Source organism: Rhincodon typus, chromosome 11 (genome assembly GCF_021869965.1).
Source record: "Rhincodon typus isolate 14 chromosome 11, sRhiTyp1.1, whole genome shotgun sequence".
NCBI lineage: Eukaryota > Metazoa > Chordata > Chondrichthyes > Orectolobiformes > Rhincodontidae > Rhincodon > Rhincodon typus.
Genome location: NC_063342.1, coordinates 45,223,304 through 45,240,192, shown reverse-complemented (window position 1 = coordinate 45,240,192; position 16,889 = coordinate 45,223,304). Strand labels below are relative to the sequence as shown.

The window sequence follows — 16,889 nt, the reverse complement described above, 5'->3', positions numbered from 1 at the left end:
ATCACCCTCTCCCTCCTACCGTCAAGCCAATCTTGTATCTGACTGGCAAGCTCATCCCGATTTCCATGTGACCTAACTTTACTAATTAGTCTACTATGCAGAACCTTGTCAAAGGCTTTACTAAAGTCCATATAAACAATATCTACCGCTCTTCTGTTGTGGTTACCGTCTCAAAAAACTCAATCAAGTTTATGAGACACAATTTCCCTCACACAAAACCATGCTGACTGTCACAGCCATATTATTCTTACATGTATCTGAGATCTCTCTACACATTTGCTCCTCAATTTCTCTTTAATGGGGGGCCTATTGTAGAATCCCATCAATGTGATCATCCCTTTCTTATTTCTAATTTCTACCCATATAGTTTTACTGGACAATCCCTTAGAAATATCCTTTCTAATCACAATAGTAATATTTTCCTTAATCTTAATATCTTAGATATTACCCTCATTTATACTATTCCCTGAATTCTCCATTATTTCTGGGAAGATTTTTAATAATTTCCCCCAGAAGGCAGACACAAACTATTTATATAGTCTGCCTGACATTTCCTATTCCCTATTATACTTATTACATTCCTCTCCAGCTCCTGCTGCCGCTGACACTCCAGAAAGGGGTCCAGTCCCACCACTGCCAACACCCCGGGAAGGGGCCCACTGCTAATACTCCCGGAAGGGGACTGCTCCCGACACCTTGGGAAGGGGACTGATGCCACCGAGAAAGGAAACAAAAATTGAAAAAACGAAAGAGCAAAAGTAAGATAAAGGGAACGCTAAAAGAAAGTCAGATGGAAGAAAGTGAGCCCCGGGCTCAGGACCCAGGCATGAACGCAGCCATTCCACTGCCGCCATGTTATGGAGAGCCAGCAATGCCCTCCATGGGTTGCCCTCTCTTCAAGAGGATTGAATGTTGGGCTACTTTCTTCACAGCCTGCAGCCTCAGCTAAGGGCTGAGTATGGAAGGATACTGTGTAGTTTGGCTAATGACTGCAGCCAGCAGTCAGCAGAAGTGCTGTGGGGCCAACAAGAACACTCTCGTCCTGACTCCTCATTTACATGTTAATAAATGTTCATTTTGTTTCATTTTGCTGGTGGCCACACCCAAAAAAGCAACACCTGAATGTAGAGATAGTAAGAACTGCTGATGCTGGAGTCAGAGATAACACAGTGTGGAGCTGGAGGAACACAGCAGGCCAGGCAGCATCAGAGGAGCAGGAAAGTTGTCATTTCAGGTTGGGACCCTTCTTCACCATTTCTGAAGAAGGGTCCTGACCCAAAACATCAACTTTCCTATTCCTCTGATGCTGCTTGGCCTGCTGAGTTCCTCCAGCTCCACACTGTGTTAACACCTGAATGTACCCTCTCAAAGAATTTCTAATTACCCTAAGCAGACTTAAATTTGACATTTCACTCCCCATTAGTGTAGCAAGAGATCTGACTGCAATTTGAAGAAGTAGCTATGCATGCCAGGATATCTCTGCACACTATGGGCCTCCCTCAAAATATTTTCTGATGAATAGCATCATAAGCTCCCAAAATATGCTAGAAATATGAAGCAGGACTGACAGCAGTTGAGAAAATGGAAACAGGTATTACATTTCAGGTCAATGATCTTTCATAATGGAAGGTGATGGCCAATGTCTTCATCTTCATCCTTTGACCTTACAGTTGTCCAATAGTTCAACTTGCCATTCCATGATAAAAGATCACTCATGTAAAATGTTAATTCAGTTTCTCTCTCCACAGATGTTATCTGATCTACTATGTATTTTTTTAACAGTTTTTCAGCAGACACAGTATTTATTTGTAGATTTAGATTTCCATAATTGTGAAATTTTTTCGTTTGATTCTTTTTAAATGGTTACCTGTAACTATGTTATAAATTATGATTCCTTGCTTTGTATTGTCATCACAATTCAGCACCTCCTGTCATGATGACTTTCCAGTAACTCAATTAACGAACTATCTGTCTATCTATTCTGCTACCATTTCATTTAATGCTTTGCTACTGATTATTCAATAGTTTCTCAATATAGGAATGTTCTACAGGAACACTGCTCATTTGTTTTTCTCACAAAAGTAAACATTTCTATTCAACACACATAAGGAGTCAACTGGCAAGTACATCCAATGGCATTCTTCCCACTGCTTTTCACACCTGACTTCACTCCATCAGCGCTCAAGCATTTTTTTAAACTAATAAACAATTTCCTGTTTACATTTTAGCTTTTTTCAGTTAGTAAGATGAACCGTTTTTGTGCATTCTAATTGCAAGCAAATACCCAAAAAAAAGGCATTTGCATTAACACTACAGCTGGTTGTTTTCTGACATTCCCACAACAACAGCTATTTGTTTTTTTTATGTTGTTCCCTTGACAACTCAACAGTAGCTAGGTGGTTATTGGCAGCAACTGAAAACAGTATTAGGATTGGCTAGAAGCTGTTCTGACAGCAAAAGGTTAGGAAAACGTAAGCAAATGTTCACAAATGTTTAACCTAGCTAATAACCTGAAAACAGCAAGAATAAGTATTACTAATAAGGCACTATTAAATATTGCACTACTAGAAGTATCAATGGGTGCATATTGAATGCATTACATGCAGAAAAATGTCTCAAAGCACTTCTTAAAGGAGTAATTGAACAGATATGGATGCCAAGCTTAAGCAGTGCTTAATAGGAGAGACAATCAAAACCTTAGGCACAGAAGTTTGTTTGAAGGAGTGTAAAAAAAAGTGAGAGGTGGAGAGACAGAGGGATTTAAGGAGGAAATACCAGAAAGTAGGGCCTAGATGGCTGAAAGCACAACTGTCAATGTCGATGTGAAGGGAGAGTTGGCGTACAAGGGATTTTCCAACGGCCATGGAATTGAAAACATTACTCGGGAAAGCGGTTGAGCAGTAGGGGACACAGAGTAGGGATAATGGCCAGGTACTAAAATTGGCTGGGAACATACTATTTAAAGCAACTCTTAGCTACAGATTGTGAGTTGGGTGGCAAATAAATGGCAAAAGCAGGTGGGAGTAGGTATCCATCATCTTCCTGATACTGTGGAATTTTACTGGTGGAGGGGAAGGAGGGGATGATTCCCTTCCCTAGGCTAATTGAGACCTTTAAATGGCCAACTAAGCCCAACTGTTCCTGCCACAGCTTGCATCTTACCAGTGGCAGGAAGAGCCCTTCAAAATGTAGGTGACCAACCAGTAAAGCTTGTGGGCTTGTTATGGGCTTTTTTTAAGAAATAGGTGAGGGCTTCCTGATCATAACTCTCTGGTTTGTAGAAGGACCTCTTGGCAACAAAGGCAAGACAACTAAGACAACAATCCCCCACCTCCACCCCCATCAAACCCTCCACCAGCAGCTCCTCGTTCAGGCTTGCTTTGCTAGACCCAGCAACTGCATGCACTTACTTCATCTGAGGGCTGTATCCATGTTGCTTCTTCTTGCAGAGTCTAGGAAGGCTGGCAGCCCCTGAGGTCTCATCCCTCAAAGGGACAGGAGCCCAATGAAAACTCATTGGCTACATGATGGTTACATAGACTAGTCAGGGTTCTCAGAAATGGCTATGGTGAAATTGCTACAGATTTCTGGCTTGCTATCAGGTCCATTATCACCCCAAGAAAAGTTAACCCAATGTGCCTAATAATCTCCTACAAGGATCTGTGATCCAATTTCATCAATCCACCATGTTTATTAACATTGATAGGCCACATATCCACATTTGCTAATGTCACAAAGATAGGCGCAATTTAAGCAGTGCAGCCGAAAGCACAAAGCTAGATAAATAGGTAAAACTGTCGAATAAATTGAGATAAAAATGAATTTCAATGTAGACCAATGTGAAGTTACATAGTCTGGACCTAAAACAGGATGAAACTGAACATTTTTTACATGGTGAAAAGCTGGAAAGAGTGGAGATCCAAAGAGAGTTGGGAATCCAGATATACAGATGATGTCATGGACCTGTAGAGAAAACAATCAAAAAGGCGAATGGAATGCCTTCCTTTTTATCTGCATCGCTAAAATATAAGGGAGTAAAAATCATACTTCAGTTATGAAAAGCTTTACTGCATAGAATCCCTACAGTGTGGAAGCAGGCCATTTGGTCCATACCAACCCTCCAAAGAGCATCCCACCCAGACCACCACCCCACCAAGTCCTTGTAACTCTGCATTTCCCATGGCCAATCCACCAAGCCTGCATGTCCCTTGACACTATGGGCAGTTTAGCTTGGCCAATCCACCCAACCTGCATATCTTTGACTATGGGAGGAAACCAGAGTGCCAGAGGGGATCCATGCAAACTCCACACAGACAGTCACCTGAGTGTGGAATTGAACCTGGATCCCTGGTGCTGTGAGGCAGCACTGTTAACCACTGAGCCACTGTGCTACCCTCTTAAACCACACCTGGAGCATTGCCAGCAGTTCTGGGTACCACACTTTAGAAAGGGTCTTGGTTTTAGAGGGAGCACAGGGTAGATTTATCACAATGATATATGAATTTCAAGAGTTAACTTACAAGGAGTGATTTATACAAACTAGGATTGTGTTTCTTTGAATTTAAAATGTTGAGGGGTGATTTGATTGAAGTTTTCAAAATACAAAGGGGAATAAGTAAGGTATACAGTTATTTATGCTAGTTGGAAAGTTAAGCCCAAAGGATGATAGTCTAAATATTACAGCCAATCTTTCAAGAGTAAATTTAGGATGGTAGAAGTTTGGAACCCTCTTCCACAAATGTCAATTGATGCTAGATCAATTCTAAATTTTAAATCTGAGATTGATAGATTTACTTTAGAATATTAATGGATATGAGGCAGAGATGGGTAAATGGATTTCAGTCACAGATCAGCCTTGATATCATTGAATGGCAAAATAGGCTTCAGGCACTAAATGACCTACTTCAATGCTTTGCCAAAAGGAACATCAAAAGTACAATTTTGATCTCTGTATCCAGTTTATAACAAACTCACAATTGAAGCTGTATTTTAATAAATATAAAAATTTCAGAAGAACTTGATCAAAACAACATCCACATGAATCTTGACCTTCCCTGTTCTGGTGTATGAAGTTAGAGATCAGCATTAAGCTGCATTAAGAGTATTTTCATTCACTTTAAGCAGGAAAATGGGTTTAGATTCTGTTCTCTCACCTTTGAAGTTGGGTTTGATCCTGTTTGGGCTGAAGGGTCAACAAATTATTCTGTCTGTTGGTTGCAAGAATCCAAGTGTAAACGATTCATCCTGATTGTAAATCGACTTATCATTCAATAAAAAAGTGCAGTAAATCATCAGTCTCAACAAGGATGGCCATTTTGGGCAATAGAACATAAAATGATACAGGCATAGAAGGAATTTGCCTTTTGACCTTGCATTAAGGCAAAATTACAAAGGCAGCACTGAAAGACTATTTATATTGTGTCTACATCTGACATACAAGCATTTAGTATTGATTATAGCAAAGTATTTGATTTCGACCACATATATCACTCAGCTTGTTAAAGACAAAAGAATTAAGCACATCAAATTAAGCATGTTGCTTGGTCAGGCGTTCTAATTTAATACGTTGCCTGCAACAGAATGTTCAAAAGGACAAACTAACTATTAACAGTTGTTGCAAATGTCACGTGTTTGCACTTTATATTCTCTCTGGAACATTAGTGATAGATAGAGCCAGAAGCAGACATCTTGATGCCTAACAATACTGTTATTGCCTATCAGATGGGTGTCCATTTGGAGGTGGGGCCCAGTTAGAGTGAAAATTCAGACTTCTCTGATGCCTCTTAAAGGCATCCTGCACTTATTAAAGGGGAGCTACCTTCTGGCTTCAGACTACAGAAAACTTTTGAAAAGTGTGAAGTAGCTGAAGGACCTATAGCTTGAATTCCTAATGCTGTTTTGGAGAATCTGATCCAAGTGCTGGGTGGAGAGGAGAAGGCAATCAGGATGATAACTCTCGACGAAAACCTGTCAAGGGTGAAAAGAGATGGCTGGGGAGCTTAGTGCCTGGAAATCATCTGCCAGGATATGTCTCACCTCACCAGAATCCTACCTTTCAGCTTAACCAATTTTACCTAGTACCAGCAGTCTCACTATTCACAAAACTATACCCTCAACTCCCACCCCACCTCATTATCCCACAATTACTTCAACACACTTGACTTCACCTCAGTTTCTCCTCCTTCCATAACCTGCACTACTGTCCTCATCATGCTGCAGTCCTTGCTGCTCCCTACACCTCATGTTTTTCAGAACATCTGTATGGTTCAACCATAAAAGGCATACACTCAAGACAGATCACCGGGCTATCACCAACACACTTCTTCCCTGCAGGAGAATACTACAGTGAATATAAGACAACAAGCAAATTAAAAATTACTGTCAGCCAAATCAGAGCAGGATAAGAATCTATATTCCATTTAAATCTCTGCTGTTTTTCTATCAGGTGGAGGGAGTTAAAATTTAGCCAGCATGGTTTGATTTCTGTCCATTTCTTTAGGAGTATAATCCATTTTCAATGAGCAAGAGTCGGTAGCCACTTAGGTTAGATTCAGCATTCATGTAGATTTCTGTGGGAGTCCAAAATAAAAGGTTGACAAAGGCAGATGTTGTCGAAAACAAGAGACATATTTCAGCTGACAAACTTGGCAGAATTATTTGTTTACTTATAACACATCTGATTGGTAGATCTACTCTTTCTGCTAGCAGTTTGTTTTTTAAAAAGTGAGCTCTTTTCATTAAAACACCTCACTCATTCATCACAATGCTGGGAGCAGGGAGGAAGGATCCATTGTAACTTGACAAGCTAATGTCAAACCACCTCACTGAATATGGAAAAGGGGCCAACAGGTCTGCTGCAAATGCCAACATCTAACTGAACTACAGAATTGTTATCTAAAGCACATTTTATCAATGACTTTCCACTAAATATTTTTGTTAAGATTAGCTAGAATATGGAATCTCTGACACTCTTACAAATCTTCAGCTTTACTCTTCTCGCAATTAAAGACAATGAGAAGCTAAGGACTTAGTATCATGCAATCCAATTAGCAAAAGACGCACTAATGATGGACAGTCTCACAAATACAGAGACAAATGGTAAATCAAGTGGCAAAATGTTAATATAGATAGTGAGTTTGAAACATTTTCATAACCTGACTGCATCTCAGAAGTATCCAAGCAAACATACTGCCACCTGGAGGAATACATATTAATGACATGTGATGACTTCAGATAGGATAGATAAGTGGAAATAATGCTTAAAATGTTATACTGCCACCTGGTGTGAAATAATTCCAATGACAATACTTAAAGGTTGGAAGTAGTGAATCTATATAATCTATTGGTTTGATGGGCTAAAAGTTATGCTGATTCATGACCAAAGAGTTGCTTACATTACATGCGGGAAAATAATAGGGTTACTGATTTATATTGAATCAGCCAAATTCCATTTTAATTCAATGAGATTTGGGGGTACTAAAAGCTCTGGGGAGGAATCCTGTTCTATAGGAACATTGGCAACAGTCTATTTTCTAATGTCACCAAATCCTGAAACTTCTGTCAGGACTAAATGACTTAGTAGTATTTTATGGCCCATTCTTTCCTCCACTGTCCCTTTGACTATTGAAACAGCTTGCTTTCCTTTTAGACTTTTAGAAGGCATTAGTAAAAGCCACATGTCAAGGGTTTTTGCAGAAAATAAAAGCCCCATGGCATTGTGGGCAATATATTGGCATGGCTAGAAGATTGACTGGCTAAGAGAAAGCAGAGTAGTCAAAAATGGGTCTTTTTCAGGTTGGCAGGATTTAATAAGGCACTTTCCACTGGGAGAAATGCGGGACCTCATTTGTTTAAATTTTATATAAGTGACTTGGATGAAGGGATGGAAGGCATGGTTACCAAGTTTACTGTCGACACATAGATAGGAAACTAAATTGTGAACTGGACATAAGTTGGTTACAGAGTGATATAGATAAGTTAGGTGTGTGGGCAAGTATGTGACAAATGTAATATAACATTAGGAAATTTGAAACTGTACATTTGGCAGGAAAAATTAAAAAAAAGCATCTTACCTGAATAGTAAGAGATTGCACAGCCCTGAGACAGAAGGGTTTGGGAGTCCTCATGCAAAAGTGGAGAAAGGTTAGTATGCAGGCACAGCAAGTATTTGGAAAAGCCAACAGAATTGACGGGAACTGACTACAAAGGTAGGGAGGATATACTTCAGTTTTACAAGGCACTGGTAAGACCACTTTTGGAGTAGTGTGCAGAGTATTTATTTTACGATTAATGTAAATGCATTGGAGGCAAATCAGGGAGGGTTTACTAGACTAATACCTTGAATAAAAGTCTTGTCTAATGAGGAAAGGTTCGACAGACTCGGCTTGTATCAGTTGGAGTTTAGAAGCACAAGAGGGGACTTAATTGAAACGTATATGATCCTGAGGGGTCTTTACAAGCTAGATGTGAAGAAGAGTTTTCCTCTTATGGAAGAATCTAGAACTAGGGGTTACAGTTTAAAAATCAGGTAATGTTTTTTCTCTCAGAGGGTTGAGAGGTTTTGGAACTTTTTTTTCTGAAGATGGGGTGGAAGCAGAGCCCTCAGACTTTTTAAGACAGTGGTAGATAGATTCTTGTTATGCAAGAGCGTGAAATGTTATTAGGATAGGATTGTGGGTTTGAGGTTATAATTAGATTAGCCATGAACCTATTGAATGACAGAGAAAGCTAAAAGGACTGAATGGCCTACAGCTGCTCCTAATTTGTATGGTTGTAATATGGTTTCTTGCTGAGTGGTTACTCAATCTTTCCTCCACATACTCAAGAGAAAAATCTTTAGAAATGGGTCTCACAATCCATATGACAACAGATGGCAGCAATATGGAGTGTCACTTTTCTTACTGTAAAACCTACAGACACTGTAACAAATTCAATGACTTGATGAGGAAGGTAACAAATTCTATTCCTTTCTTTCTTGGGCAGCTTGAACACCAACACATCATTTAATCTCTAAATTCATCAATTGCATCCAAATATTCATGCACATGTACAATCACCTTACAACGTAGTTAAGGTTTTCAAGAACAACAACTTTTAATTATGTATTACATCTAATCTAATAAAGTGTCTCAAGACTCTTCACATGAGTGTTAGCAAACAAAATTTGACACCGAGTCATGTATTAGAGAAAATGTCCAAACTTTTGGTTGGGGATGGGTTCTAAGAAGCATTTCAAAACAGGAAAAAGTAGAGAACCAATGATATTTAGAAAGGGAAGACCAGAGTTTAAAGATTTGATAGCTGAAGGTGCGTCAGCCAATTTTGAAGCAACGCTTATCTGGGATGTTTGTGCAGGAGGCAATTATAGAGATAGAGCATAGCAAAATTTTCAAGAGATTTGAAAACAAGAATGAGACTTTAACTTCAAGTTTTTGATGAACTGGGAGACAAATTACATCTGTAAGAAGGGTATGATAAATGAGGAGGGCTTTACGCAAACTTGAAACACTCGTCCCCAGGATGCCTTAAGTGCACACAAGGTTGAACTAGAGATGCCGAGTTTAACGTTATCAAAGGTCTCACTGAGGATTTTGGCAGCAGATAATCTGAGGTCACAAGACTAAGGCAATATTATGAAGCTGGAAGTGAGTGATCTTTGTAATGGTGTGAATATGATGGCAGAAGATCATCTTAGGTTCAAGTGTCATAAAAGGGACAATATTATCAAAGGCTGCTAACAGCTCAAGACGGATCATGAGTAGTAGATTACATTTGTCACAGCCACATAGGATATCTTTTCTGACTTAGGAAGAACCTTTAGTTCTGTGGCATGGCTCAAAACCTTTGTGTAAATATTCAAACATAGAGTTTCAAGAAAAATGCATCGATATAGGAGGATACAATATATTCAGGGACATTGGAAATGGAACAATACTTTGCAAGATTGAGAGGACAGGGTTTTCTCTTGAGCAATAACATGATGTTGTCTAATATGATGAAGAGGGAGACTAACTCCATAGTTTTGACAAATGCACTTCAATCTCTCCAAATGAGATTACTGCATGCAGAATATTTACAATTCTTCATCCACTTTGAAAAAGTACTATCAGCTGACCTGTTACATTAGCTGTCTGATATCCCTCCAATGCTTTCTTTCTCCTGAAGCATTTAATCATGTTATCAGAGAAAATTGCATGCAGTTTCCATAATTTTTAAATCATGAATTCCACCATCCTTGTCTTTAATACAATAAGTAAATTACATATAATAGATTTTTGTCTATATCATCAGTTTAAAATGGGTTGTAAGATAAAATGTCAGTCATGATTCAGCTGGTAGCACTCTTGCCTCTTATGCAGAGGGTCATGGGTTTGAGTCCCACTCTGGAAACCTAAACATGTAATCTAAACAGAAAATTCCAGTTTCATGCAATGTTAGAGTGACTGCATTTCAAAATTCCTTTGTCAGCTATGGAATATACGGAGATCATGAACATCACTATGGACATGCAGATTCTTTCTTCCTTTCTCCTTCAATTAACTGAACTTGCATAAAAATATATCATAAAATAATAATGACAAACTGAAATGCTGTATCATTTCTATTTCTATGGATAAAACCATGCATTAAACAGATTAATCCATCGCAAATTGCTGCTCTCCTTTTCTGAGCCTTTTCATACCTTCAAAATTAATTTCACACTTGCACAACTTTGAAGTTACTTGCATTTTGGGACATTAAGAACATAGAAAATAGCAGCAGAAGCAGGCTAGTGCTTGTTTCATCATTCAATAAGAACAAGGTTCATCTGCTACCTCAGCTCCTCTTTCCTGTTAAATCCCATACCCCTTTATTTAGTTACAAATGTAATTATTTTATTTCTAATTTTTAATTATTATAGACTAATTGATAATCCATTGCCAAAATTGATTGCCAAATGTGCATCTCATTTTGGAGTTTCAGTGGTGTCATAAACCACGAGAGTGAAACTCAGGCAGTTCATGACTTAAATCACAAAACAAAATAATGATTGGTTTCGGTAGGCCATTTATTTGTACTTAACAACTGACATTGCCAGTGTTCACCTGATGTACTCCCACAAAAGATCTTTGGTTATGGTATACTGTGAACCCTAAATTATAAATTATTCTTGAATGACACTCCATCCCAATTCTTTTCCAAATAGCAAATATTGATTTACTATTGCCTGTTTTGATATAGTAAAGGTGAATCTATATTCATTTGTTTATTTTCATTTCTTCATTTCAGCTCAAGGGCATTCAATCTTGATATAATTGAAATATCTCAACCCAGACTAGTTACTGAAAGTGGAAGCTTTGTGTAAAGCTTCCTGCTGTTTTCTCAAGCTGACATGATATGATTTTTAGGATGTGTTATATATTTACCCCACATAAGAGATGGACTTAGGGAGCAGTTTAATTTCATTTTAAATTTGTACTCAGGATGCCAATGGGTTCACTCTGCACAATTGATGTGAGTTGTTATCCTCCCTGAAGAATAAAGAGTAAAATGATCACAAAGTAATCACTGTAGTTTATGGAGCAGCAATTTGCTGTTGATTACCAGAAAATAAGATCATAATATAGTGGAATTAAGCTTCCAGTGTGTATTAGATCAGATTATTATCTTTCAACTACCACAATTAGAATGCTGGAAATGAAGTTCAGGTTGTTTTACTAATGATAGCAATAGCAAAATGTAGCAATACTCCCAATGAGAAATCTTATATACTTTTTTACATTGTAATTTTATCTGTTGGTGTGAATAACAGAAAAAAGCAGTAAAAAGAATTATTGGCTGAGATCTTAAGATGTCTAATAATAACATTAATTTTTTTATGGTGCTTGCAGTTCAACAGAAATGTTAAAACAAAGAGTCATAACAGCATAGAAAGTGATGAGATAACCTATTGAGTTCATCCGACTCTCTAATGGTTGGTCCCATTAACCTACTGTATCCCTGTAGCCTGCAAGTTTACTCCCCTCAACAATCTCACTGAACTTCACTTAGAAACCACTGATTGTTTCTGCTTCCCCTATGAGTTCCAGATCACTCAAATAAGAAGGCAATTTCAACCCTCAAAAACAAGTGGTTTGCGGTTGGATGAAGCATAAAAATATTAACAATCTCAAAATGAATCCCAATACACTTTCTTCTGAGTTATATGAAGCCAGGAGATGGGATGATCAGCCAAGTTTCTGAAAGGAGACAGGTTAGCACTTAAGTAGAATAATGAAGCTGGAAGCTTAACTTGTAACCTGTCTTGCAAGTTTAACACTGGGCAGCTCAGGCAAGGAGAGGCATGGACATGGTTGGATAAATTTTATCTGAGAGCATTTTTTTTTAACCAGGAGCAGCAGGATTTTCTCCTGCAAGTCTACAAATTCAGAAAATATGTAAGTATGCACTCTGTCGAGCATTAACACTTTTTCTTTCTGAACAAACATGACTGTTTTATTCCCAAATCTGCAATACTGGAAACTCAAGAGTGTAAATGAAAACTTTATTTTTGTCTCTGAAAATCCAGCAATGAACATATGGTAATATTCTCAAGGCATTTGCTAGCCCACTCCTCTATTAACAGATGAAGTTGGATGGATTCCTTTTGATGAATGTTTACGGAGAATCTGCTGAACATCCAACAAAGTTACGGTGGTGGAGTAGGAGAGAGCCTGCAGTTTAGCCTATTTAAATTAGAATCAGAATTTATTGTGTAATTTTTTTGTCTGTCAAGTGAGCAATATTACAAGTTACTGCATGGAACCCCATAAGGTCAACTGCCAACCATGTGGTCCAGGATACATGGAAGTGACTTGAAGAAGGGAAGTAGGTAAGTCAGAAGATGGGAAATGATTAGTAAAACTAGAAAAATGCATTTCTTTGGTGTTTCTCCTATTTTGATACCATAATGTTGATAGAATTTTGGTGGACACCTCTTTGCTGATGTTGTGGAGGCATTGCATAAAAGCCTTAAGGAAATCTACCCTTCCACAGGGCAATCTTTCATCTTCACAGCTACTTTCATTTGCCAAATAAGCATTGTTATCAACTGTTCAATATCCCTTAAATTCTACAATAGTCTTAAATATTATATTGATACAGTGTGTCCAGCATGGTACTCAGACCTTACCTGCATATACATTAATTATTATGCTTACACAGCTTTCCATTCCATCTGATGCTGTGAAAGTTCGAATATATTTTCCTGTATCATTAAACTGAATAGATAGAAGTCGTAAAAAAAAGCCATCATCTTCAATGTTCACCCTCTGTTTGAATGCACTAAAGACAGTTTCAGAAGCTGGTCCTTTGTTTTTGACATAAGAAGAAATGCGACGGTTCTCTGAGTTTGAAGAAAATGTCCATTCAACTGAACACATTTCACAATATGTGTAGTTTGGATTCAGGAAGATGCTTTCTCCAAGAGTTGCATTTCTGCTCGACTCATCCAAACATGCAAGAACAGCAAGTAAACCTGGATTAAATATAAAGTAATTGTTACGAATCACTAATTGCAAAATGTGCAAATTTAATCACTTCCACTTCTTTAATGTTTGTTGATGCACAGTGAGCAGTATCCATAATTTGTAATCTCAGAGAGATTATGGGAGGTAGGTGGATTGAGAAATCTTCATTTTCGTACAGTACTCCATGTTCTTCTGAGTTTTATATTTGCTGTTTGGCAGGGTGAACGGCTCTACATTTAATCTATACATTATTTGACCTGGAAGCAATGAATGATTTGAAATTTTAACAATAAACAAAGCAAAGGTTTTGTTACTCATAGAGGTTTATATATTCCCCCGAGAGATAATCTTTGTGTCTGACTCCTCAGTGATAAAACATTTAAACATTAATTTATTAGCTCTATTTGAAATCAGCTTGACAAAAAAAAGCAAAAATATTAGGAATGACATTTTACTTTGATAATAGACTGTACTTAAAACAGTGGGTGGTAGATTGGCCAGGGTGAGGCAGCCCATCTGATTATCCTTGTCATTTTGCATTATTGCAGGAGATGTTCTATTAAGGCACTGTCCACTCTTTTCACATGGAATTAAAATATCCTGTGGCATAGTTGCAAAGAAGAACAAGAAAGTTCCCCTCACTTTCCTTATCAATCAACACAACTGAAAACAGATAATGGGTCTTTTCACCATTGTAGTTAGTGGCAACTTGTGGTGAACAAATGTCTCCTGTATTTGTTCATTTTTCTTAAATAGTCTCTTAAGAAAAAGACAGCACAGTGGATGACTTGCTTCTAGTGCATTTCAACAAGTTTTGAGATGGCTGATAAATCCAGAATGTGGGCAGTTGCTTTTGCCACATGGGGGACAAATGTGTTATGTCTCATGGTCATTATATCAGAATACATTTAAAAGACATGCTCATGATAGCATCATTTTACCATGGCATGTGACCTGAGGGTATATCTCATAATCTATTTTACTTTAGGATCCAGAGAAACATGACATGCTACAAAAAGCATGCTCCTCTGTTTTGATCTAATAGTTTAATTTTAGCCCTGTGAATGTAAAGTTTGTACATAATAGTTAGTTGTAATACATGTTCATTTGAGACATGAATACAATGATATTCATTCCCAGTTTCTCATGTCACCAGAGATATCATGAACTTTGTCACATCAGGCAAAACATCCTGTTGGGGACAAATTCAAATCATGCTTAGCAAAAGTAACTATATCTAGCTGAAAGAATACAATAAGCAGATATATGGAAAACAAATTGAAATCCAGTTGAGCAACAACTTTGTACAACAAAGAGTTCAAAAATTCAGCAGTATCAGTTCTATGAGAACAGTCTGTTGTACAGGTCTGATGATAAAGCATTAAGATAACTTATTTATGATTCAAGTGTAAAAGGCTGAAATTTAAATGCAGTCAGAACTAAAGTCCAAAAACCTGTATTAAAACACTGTGATAGTCTTTTTCTATGAAAAAAGACACTAATCTGATTTTTTTTCAAAAAATAGCATTTAAGTAACTCTGAAACAACAGATCTAAAGTGATTCTAGAAGAAAATATAGCTTAAAATCACTTAACATTAAGAAGAATTACCTGTGTCCAGACCATGGTTGGTTCTGTGATTTTCCAACTCAGTGCAAAATTTTAATGGCATGAATGCCACTTCAGTCGGAAACCTACTATTAAAAGCTTGCATTTTTTAAACAATGATTCTGCAATTTGTAAATTGCAGCAACTGGGAGAAAATATCAGAAAGCAGAAGGAAAAGGACCAGACAATACCTGGAAGGCATTCAAAGACCGTGTAAAAGTAAAAATTAACATCAGGATTAACAAACTCCAACTAAATCTCATATAGAGAGAAGCTCCAAAAGTCTGTTAACCAGTTTACCAGCAGTGCATGCGTGTGACTTTTCCAAAAATGAACTGTCAGAGAGGCTCCCTGAGTCAATCATTATCTCCAATTACATTATCTTTTCCCATAATATGAATACTTTTTGCAATAAATTGTTACAACAACAGGCTCCATTGTGAATAGTGGTGTGAGGCTGGAAAAGCACAGCAGGTCAGACAGCATCCAATAAGTAGGTAAGTCAACGTTTCATGCTGAAAGCCTTCATCAGAAATATTGACTTACTTGCTCCTTGGATGTTGTCTGACCTCCTGTGCTTTTCCAGCCTTACACCTATAGAATCTGGTTTCCAACATCTACAGTCCTTATTGTCTCCATGTGAATAGTCTTGCATTCTGATTGTAAACATTTCGATGAAGGCTAGTGGACTATAATCAGCATAAAATAGCATTTCCTTGCTCACATGTCAGAATTAGATTTCAAAGTTCTAAAGAGCTAATAACAATCACAAAACCTATTTTTCCACGGTACAGTATTTTTTTCTGATACTTTAATTTCTTAGAGAACTACCTCACTGACTTCTCTACTCCCGACTGATCACCCTGTAACAAAACTGCACCTACTCCCAAGTCACTAGCATCAACTGCTATTTTCAAAGGTCTGGAAAAATCATGGGTGGCCAACACTTTTCTTATGAATGCTCCCGTCTTCTCAAATGTTGTTTGGCATTCTGCTGACCTGACCAATTTTGCTTGTTTCTTAACAATTTTTTAATGGTACAGCCATTATACCGAAACTTCACACACAATCCAATAAAATCCACACATTCCTATAAACCTTATGATTTCTCATTTAGTTTTAAAAACAGGAAGTTCTATTAAAGACTTCACTTTTGCTGTCCCTGGTAACACTTATCCAATCATATATCCAAGTAAACAAGGTGCAGGGCTGGATGAACACAGCAGGCCAAGCAGCATCATAGGAGCAGAGAGGCTGACGTTTCGGGCCTAGACCCTTCATCAGAAAAGGGGGAGGGGAAGGGGGTTCCGAAATAAATAGGGAGAGAGTGGGAGGCGGATAGAAGAGGGATAGAGGAGAGGATAGGTGGAGAGGAAACAAACAGGTCGAAGAGGCGAGGATGGAGCCAGTAAAGGTGAGTGTAGGTAGGGAGTTAGGAAGGGGATAGGTCCAGCGAGGACGGACAGGTCAAGGGGGCGGGATGAGGTTGGTCGGTAGGAGATGGAGGTGCGGCTCGAGGTGGGAGGAGGGGATAGGTGGGAGGAAGAACAGGTTAGGGAGGCAGGGACGAGCTGGACTGGTTTTGGGATGCGGTAGGGGGAGGGGAGATTTTGAAACTTGTGAAATCCACATTGATACCATTGGGCTGCAGGGTTCCCAAGCGGAATATGAGTTGCTGTTCCTGCAACCTTCGGGTGGCATCGTTGTGGCACTGCAGGAGGCCCAGGATGGACATGTCGTCTGAGGAATGGGAGGGGGAGTTGAAATGGTTCGCGACTGGGAGGTGCAGTTGTTT

At 38.4% G+C, this 16,889-nt stretch overlaps 1 protein-coding gene across 1 annotated transcript in view; it reads right to left on the bottom strand.

The window, feature by feature from the left end:
• The window catches only part of LOC125484399, a 59,761-nt gene that overhangs the window by 27,469 nt on the left and 15,403 nt on the right, over positions 1 to 16,889 (bottom strand). The window contains exon 2 of the mRNA XM_048602994.1: positions 13,151 to 13,495. Within this exon, the coding sequence (XP_048458951.1) occupies positions 13,151 to 13,495 (345 nt within the window). The remainder of the gene's footprint in view (positions 1 to 13,150; positions 13,496 to 16,889) is intronic.